General features: G+C 43.6%; 1 protein-coding gene across 1 annotated transcript; it reads left to right on the forward strand.

Annotated features, from left to right (window-relative positions):
- The first annotated feature begins 990 nt into the window (after positions 1–990).
- On the forward strand, positions 991–7,020 carry crsp7 (cofactor required for Sp1 transcriptional activation, subunit 7). The gene is made up of 3 exons (XM_079488556.1): positions 991–1,444; positions 2,948–3,022; positions 3,105–7,020. Exons 1-3 carry the CDS (start codon positions 1,373–1,375, stop codon positions 4,818–4,820), a joined length of 1,863 nt encoding a protein of 620 aa, XP_079344682.1. The 5' UTR covers positions 991–1,372; the 3' UTR covers positions 4,821–7,020.
- Positions 7,021–8,090: the final 1,070 nt, after the last annotated feature.

The following is an 8,090-nucleotide window of genomic DNA, read 5'->3' on the forward strand; positions in this document are numbered from 1 at the left end:
TGAGGGACTGCCATTGGATTTCTTTTCATTTTCGTTTTTATATGAAAGCAGGGAATCAAAGCATCAAATTGACATATTGTTGTTCAGTTTGACCCACCAGTTTTGGAGATATGGCTTACTCATATCTCCAAAACTGGTGGGTCAAACTGAACAACCAATATGTCAATTTGAAATGTCTTACAGAAAACAGCGAGTTGAGAAAATAGGCTTGAAAGGTTCACTTCTGTGGACTCTAACATTACACCTAGCTACATGTTTAAGCACTTAAGTTATTTCATATTTATTTCAGACATGCTTTAGTTTATGTGAAGAGTCTGCCTGGGCTATTAACTCATTTTGGATAAAATATAAATAAATTCAGTTTTTCTCCTCTGGTGAAAAGCTGGAGGTTGCACGATGGCAGGCTCTCAGTCAAATCTGGTCACATATATGGGATTTGTAGGCTCTTACATCACAAACAGCAGGAAATCAGAGCACTTGTTTGAGCCACTTGAAAATCTACAAAAATGTAAGAAAAATTACAAAAACTTTATTTCTATGTCACAATCCCTTTAATTAATAAATACATTACAATACTGACCCCTGTTGTTATTGAACAAGCACTAGTGGTTCTCAAAGTGGGGACGGGGATTACAAGCAATGGAGAAAGAAAGAAAAGCAAGGCATAAAACATTTAAAAATAATAGCAGTAATGCAATACAGTGAGGACATGAATAGTCAATTAAAGTGTAGAAGTGGGTCTTGAGCTGTGCTTTAAAAATGTCTACTACAGAGGCTGCCTGTCGAAGGTACAGTGGGAGTTTGTTCCACGCCGTCGGGTCGGCCTATATAATATTATAATATTGAAAATAGATATCCGACCTACAAGCTGACATAGGGCGTCGCAACACTTTTTTTTTGGGTGGGGGGGGGGGGGGGGGGGTCCTCCTTGACATGAAATAGTGTGAGAACCACACGTTTCGTGGACGTGTGTGTCAGTGTCTCTGTGTTTACCAGTGAGTCAACAACTAGACGAACGACGCGCAGAGCAGACGTCAAGCGCAGCCCCAATATTAATTGTATCCCAGAATGCAGCAGGAGGCCGTCCGCTGTGATCCAGCTACTGGTAGTAGTAGTCAGAGAGCAGGGCGCCGAGCAGGCAGCAGTCAGCGCCGCACGGCAACAAGCTAACACACAACACCCCGTTAACACTGTCTCCATGTGACATTTAAGCAACCTTATACTTAGCGCACACACGCGACGACGACGGGTGGGGAAAGAGCTATGCAGCTGTGGCGCATCTCATGAAAGTGTCAACCAGTGAGCCCTAGTTGTTCGTTTTAAAAGGAGGAATTCCTCCACCAAGCCACCCCGCCGGACACCGAACCAGGCAATGACAACGGCCTCCGCAACTCCGCAGCAGATGAGAGACCGGCTGCTGCAGGCCATCGACAGTCACAGCAATGTGAGTTGAGCTCACCACCGTTAGCTAGCCCCGCTTATAGCCACCGTTAGCTTGTTTACCTACCTGCTCTCAGCGGTAAAACTTCACCGGGTCGTTTAGTTTATAACCCTCGTAACGTGTATATATGTCGACAAAAAAGGCGACCGTGTTCGTCACGTTGACAGTTTCACGAGGACTCACCGGCATGTTTTCTTTTCGAATAGCCGGAGCGACGCGGGGGCTCTTGAGTTGACAGATTATATCCAGCCGTTAGCTAAACCCGTTAGCCCCGCTAGCCCAGAGTCAACGTACAGAGGAGTGGACGGTGATGGCATAACTAAGCGTCACGGGGCTATGTCAAGTTATTAAAAGACAACCTTTTGTACTTATTATTCGCAGGATCTTTTTGCTCTTTAAAAAAAATTACGAATTATTTTTTAACTGAAAGGGTGTATTTATTCTGTTCAAATGTCATTTAGCCCAGTGGCATTTAATCATAGAGGAATAAAAGCATTTAATACACACGCTTCCGGATTGTCTGTGACGTCATTGACTTTGCCTTTAGTATCTGAGCCTGCTAGCTAAATTAGCTTATAGCCAACTCACTGAGGGAGGGATTGGCCTATTTTCTGGAAAGGAACAAGTTCATGATGTGGCGTTAAGTCTCATTTGCATGTTAACGTGCTGTGTGTTCTGTGCTGTACAAGTTATGTCCATCAAAAAGTTATTGTCATTGATCCTGGATCGGTGTATTCGCTGGTAAAGAGATGTGCTCACACACACACTGACGGGAGTGATCGTGGCAGGTGTATAGTTGTCACAACGGTAGCTACCTTTTCAGGAAGTAGCCGGGTTTTCCCTTTCCAAGTTGAACGTAAACGTTAAGCAAGCCAGCTGCCAAACCCAAACTTAACATGCATCACCTAACGTTTGAATGTCGCCTGACTTTCTTTAACACCGTACTCGCATGAAATCAAAATCACAACGCATTTACATTGAACTTTTCGGGCTGCTGTCAAAGGGTAAAATGGGTCCCTTGAGTTGACACTTCTCAGCCTCCACTTTTATACGTCGCTTTCGCTTTGCTTCTCAGGCTAGTAGTGAGCAAACTCGCAGACTTCTCTCAGTCAAATGTTTCAAGAAAGCACTTTTGGTAGTGTTGACTTAATCTCTGGATTGAAATTGATTGACATTTTTATTAAGTCTGTAGAATGGGATGGGTACATGTCAATATAAAACTGCTATGAGGATACAAACCAGAAAAAGCACCAATCAGGGTCCTTCATTTTCCTAACTTCAGATGTTTGAACGCCTTGGCTATTCAACTAGAATGAGTTTTAATCCTGTATTGTCATTATTATATAATATTATCATCATCTACTAACTGTTGATTACAAACAACATGCCTACAGAATATACAAAATTCCTGCTGTATGATATCGCATTATGAAAATCGCAGACTACTGTGTGTGTGTGTGTAATGTCTATTGCATAATAATGTATATTCTTTTTATCTCCATCCAGATTTGCAATATGGTGGTTGTATTAGAAGTAATTACCTACCTGGAAAAAGTTCCCATCACCAAAGAAGAACTAGAGGTAAGTAACTTGACTCTGTGTGAGCGTGGTTGTTGCAGAAGTTTCATAGGCTAACTTCTCTCTTTTAACATTATTCATGCAGGAGACTCGCTTAGGAAAACTAATCAATGACGTGAGGAAGAAAACCAAGGATGAAGACCTTGCCAAGCGCGCAAAGAAACTATTACGGAACTGGCAGAAGTTGATAGAGCCGGGGCCGGCTGTGAGTGCCCCTGGTTCTACCAATGGCGGCTCCCACCCCTGCAGGACAGATCCCTCTCCCCCTGACATTTCTGTGCCAGTCAAGGGCCTCCCTGAAGTCAAAATTAGAAATGATGTTCACAACACATATTCACCCAAAGCAGAGAAATCGAGTAACCGCAAGCGTCGGGGCGAGAACAGAGATAGCGGGGTTCACTTACCAGCCAAAATCTCTAAGCTCTCTACTTACAATAACTCTGTCTTGACACCCCCCACCAATGGGATCGCAGGCAGTCCAGAGGCTCTCCCTGAGCAGGAGGTTGTGCCGTCTCTCGATCCATCTCGGACAGAACACGCCGAAAGTGATAAACTCCCCAGAATCCCCATCAATGCTGTCAAGCCCCGCCCCAGCTCCCCTGGAGTGGCCAAACTACCTAGTACTTCCGTTTTGATCAAGGCTGCTGTGATGCAACAGCATGCCCGAATGGACGAAGGGGGAGGGGGCGGAGGAGGAGGTGGTGGTGGTGGTGCTGGAGGAGGGGGGAATTATCAAGCCAAAAGCCCCCGTGGCCACACCAACAGTCCAAGGAGCGTGAAGCAGGAAACTATGTCTAAACGCTCCTCAACATGTACACCAAAAGGGACATCTTCTGTCCCAAGCCCCTCTTCTAAGGGCTCACCCATGCCCTCGTCCCAGCCTTTAACCTCCCCAGCAGCGCAGACACCCTTTGGCGACGGGCTGCCTCCTTCTCATAGGTCTTCTTCAATGCACTGGGCTAGTTCCTCAGAAGCCCCTCCCCACTGCGCCCCACACGGCGCAAATCCAACACTGGAATCCCCTTCAGTCTCCCCTCCCCTCTCGCATCCCCAGCTTCAAATACACAACTCTGAACTCCACGCGCCCTCCACTTCGTTGTCCCCCGGGGTGGCAGAGCTTGACGCGGAAACGGCGGGGTCCTCAGACAGAAAAAGAAGAAAGAAGTACAGGTCTAGAGACTATTCCGTCAACCTAGACGGTCAGAAAATAGAGGACATGACCAAGCCTGTGCGATTAAAAGAACGCCGGATAACCTTTGACCCCGTAACGGGTCAGATCAAACCTATGGTACACAAAGAACCCTCTCAGACGGAGGAAACCCTCATGCCTGCCGAGTCTAGACAGAGGACCGAGAGCTCTGTGCAGCAGAAGCCCTCTGTTTCCAATCAAGCGGCCACCACACCCAACCCTTTCCAACAGACAAACTGGAAGGAGCTTTCCAGGAACGAAATCATCCAGTCCTACTTGAACCTCCAGAGCAACGTGCTCACTTCCTCAGGGGTCCAGGCCCCCAGTGCACACTTTTTCATGTCCGAGTACCTCAAACGAGAGGAACACGACATCAAGGAGAAGAGGAAGACTCACGTTCTGCAGACGGACTGCGCGCCCGGGGACAAGCCGGGCGTCAGCCGAGAGGTGACGGACGAGGACATGGTCAGGATGAACGCGCAGCATTGGCCGGGGGTGAACGGTTGCTCTGACACCAACGGCACCTGGTATGATTGGACAGAGTGCATATCGTTGGACCCTCACGGGGATGAAAGCAAACTGAACATCCTGCCATATGTTTGCCTAGACTGAGGGAGCTTGGGGAAGGTGGCTGTCCTCTCTCCACGCCTTTCTCGCTGCATCTCCACAGAGATGGGGGGGTAACTTTGTGATTTTGTTTGTCCACTGTGAGTTTGGGGAAAGCCAGACCAGCTAAACTCCCTCCACGCCTCTCCTTCTTTTCAAAGATAATCTTATTGAGGTTTTGGTATAGAAAGATTACAAAAAAAAGATGTTTAATAAAAGAAAAAGTTGCGTTTGTCGAACTAAAGGGCTGTTTCTGTTCTATTTTTCAAAATGAAAGCCACAGGAATTTTGAGGCCCTGTTTGCAGAGTGCTGCTACTATTCTAGGAAGTAAAAAAGGACAACTGGAGAGTATCATCCACAGGAACCACAAATCGGTCTATGATACCTTGTGCTTGCAGAATTTTTAATGTTTTGGGCAACCTAATGCAAATGAGTAAATTTGCCACTGTACAGTGCATGGATCATGGCCCTTTGTGGTTCACTATGGCAATACTATTAATTCCTATATTCCTTCTAGCTACTAAGAATAAATCACAAATCAGGGTCCTATATTATTGGAGGGTAGGCGGGGTTTAGCTGTCCAGTCTGGGCCACTAACTTGAAGAAAGGTGTTCAAAGGAGGTTCATCCAGCACAGGTAAAGCCAAGCATGCCCGGTGTGTGGAATACTGGCCCCATGTTTGGCAGTTACAAGAAGCTTTATGTGAGATATAAAAAAATACTAAATTATAAATTTCTTACCATGTATGCATCTATTTATTTTGACCAGTTCTTTTGTGGGAGGTGTAACAAAACGGATGTTCAAAAACACACAAAAAAAAACAAGCTTTTTTTTTCCTTCCCTGTTTGCATCACAATGTTGTTGGCCTGTTCTGCAATGCAAAAAGAGGCATGCCGTTTTCTTTAATGTTGGTCAATGTGATTGGTCAGCAACATTCCATATTCCTCCCCTCACCCACTCTCTTGCTCTCTTTCCACCGTTGCGTTTCAATGTGTCATGTTCTCAGAGTAAAAAAAACTACCAGGTTTAAGCGCTGTGTTACTAACTCCTACAATAGCCTGCTTCTACAAATTGGTACCCCAAAAAATTACATCTCAAACCATTACCTTCTGTAATTCCATCATGTTTAGAAAATATCCAAACCGCCTTAACCCATTTAGACCTGAGGACGATTCTACAAATGCCTTCTAAATCCTGACCGTTTTCTGAAAAACCCATGTTTCTATGTCGTTCTCAAACAATTTCATGTCAAGGACTCCCAAAAATATATGTAATAGGCCGCCGAGCCCCTTCTGAAAATAAGTTGTTCCAGGGACCCCCCCAGAAGCAAAGATTTGAGTTAAAAAACGTTTTTTTTTTTTAATTCAAATGGATTTGTGCCACATTTTCACGATTTTTCAAAAATAGTATAACATAGTGCTTAAAACACCAAAAGGGGTTCCCGCCCAGAATGGGTAAGTCTAATTTATGCATGGTTGTGTGCAGGTGTCAACATACCCAAATAGCAGATCTACACGCTTTCAATTTGTCGTGAACCTTGTCGATCGGCTGTGACAACTATGTTCAAATCAAGCCTCTTAGTGAGGGTAGAGACCTGCACATGTACATAAGTTGACAACTTGTTAGTCATTTCATTGACTTGATAAATGTGTGTATAGGGCGGCAGGGGATGATCTTTACCACCCACAAGTTCCAATTGTATGTCTGTACCTACTACCTACTATAGACCAGATCATCCTGTCGCTCTTATAAAACTATCATTTGTCTGTCGACCCAACGTAGAACCAAGAGGGAGAGAAAGCTGCCGGCGTGCATCATCAAAGTTTTCCATGTGACAAAAATCTGATTATGTCGTAAATCCTTAATTTCTTCCTGTATTCATCTGTTACTACCACTGTGTTGCTCACAAATGACAGTAATGAGCCCCAAGACCAGATGGTGGGCAAACAATGCATTCATGCATCCCTCCCATCCATCCATTCTTTGACCCCTTCCATACCTACCAATGTGCCTTGGTAAAAATGGTAAATCTGGATTTGCTTCCGCATAAAACACGCCTGTCCTTGGATCTAGGTTTATGCGTGAGAATTCCAAAATTCCATGTTTGATTATTAAAAATCGAATATGCACCGTTCTCTTTTTTTACATGGGTGAAATTGCAGACAATGACAACACCGCACAACAGCAATGCTCGCAATAAAGGAAAGTGCTAACAATGGATGATAAGAATCAGTTTTTTTTTTTTTTTTTTTACTAGGGCATCTTTATTTGTTCAGTGTTTAACGACATCTCTTGTTTGAAAAATAAAAGTGATCTAAATCCTCTGCACAATTGACTATTTTTCTTTTAGCACATTCATGTGTGTTTATTTGAACATTTAACCATGAACCCCTGTGAAGTTTTGTTTTTATTTTTTTGTAATTTGTATTCATTTTTATTGAATTATATATTATGATATTTTATTTTATCAGTATCTCTGCCGTCAAACTGACTGTTGTCTGTCCCCATCATTCATCGTTGACCATTGGGTTTCCCCAACCATGGAGAGTCATCCACAAGGGGGAGCACTTGGCCTATGTTTTTTCTTTGCTGTATGTACAGGTCCATCTCAATGAATTAGAATATTGTGTAAAAGTTCATTTTCTTCCGTAATATAATTCAAAAGGTGAAACTTTCATATATTCTCAATTCATTGTGCATAAAGTGAAGTATTTAAAACCTTTTTTGTTTTAATCTTGATGATTATGTCATACAGCTCAAGAAAAAATCAACAATTTAGAATATTTTACGAGACTACTAAAAAAATGTTTTTTTTTAAACGAGAAATGTCGACCATCTGAAAAGTAGGCTATATTAATGTATGCAGTCAATACTTGGTCTGGGCTACTTTTGAACAAATAATTTCATCAATGGGGCGTGGCATGGAGGTGATCAGCCTGTGGCACTGGTGTTATGGAAGCCCAGGTTTGCTTTGATAACAGCTGTAAATGCATTTGTATTGTTGAGTCTCATGTCTCACACCTTCCTCTTGACAATACAACCTAGATTCTCTGTGGGGTTCAGGTCAGGCCAGTTCGCTGGTCAGTTAAGCACAGTAATACCTGCATGGTCAGTAGTAAGTACACCAGTTACTAGTAGTTTTGGCATTGTGGTCAGGTGCTGATCACCTCCATGCCACGCCCCATTGATGAAATAATTTGTTCAAAAGTAGCCCAGACCAAGTATTGACTGCATACATTAATATACTTTTCAGATGGTCGACATTTCTCGTTTAA

The sequence above is a fragment of the Electrona antarctica genome (genome assembly GCF_951216825.1).
Source record: "Electrona antarctica genome assembly, chromosome: 19".
Taxonomy (NCBI): Eukaryota; Metazoa; Chordata; class Actinopteri; order Myctophiformes; family Myctophidae; genus Electrona; species Electrona antarctica.

Excerpts from the sequence above, each read along its gene's own strand:
- crsp7 (XM_079488556.1), top strand. The coding sequence starts at position 1,373 with ATGACAACGGCCTCCGCAACTCCGCAGCAGATGAGAGACCGGCTGCTG. Across the intron at positions 1,445-2,947 it reads CCATCGACAGTCACAGCAAT|ATTTGCAATATGGTGGTTGT; the intron begins GTGAGTTGAGCT and ends ATCTCCATCCAG. Across the intron at positions 3,023-3,104 it reads TCACCAAAGAAGAACTAGAG|GAGACTCGCTTAGGAAAACT; the intron begins GTAAGTAACTTG and ends TTATTCATGCAG.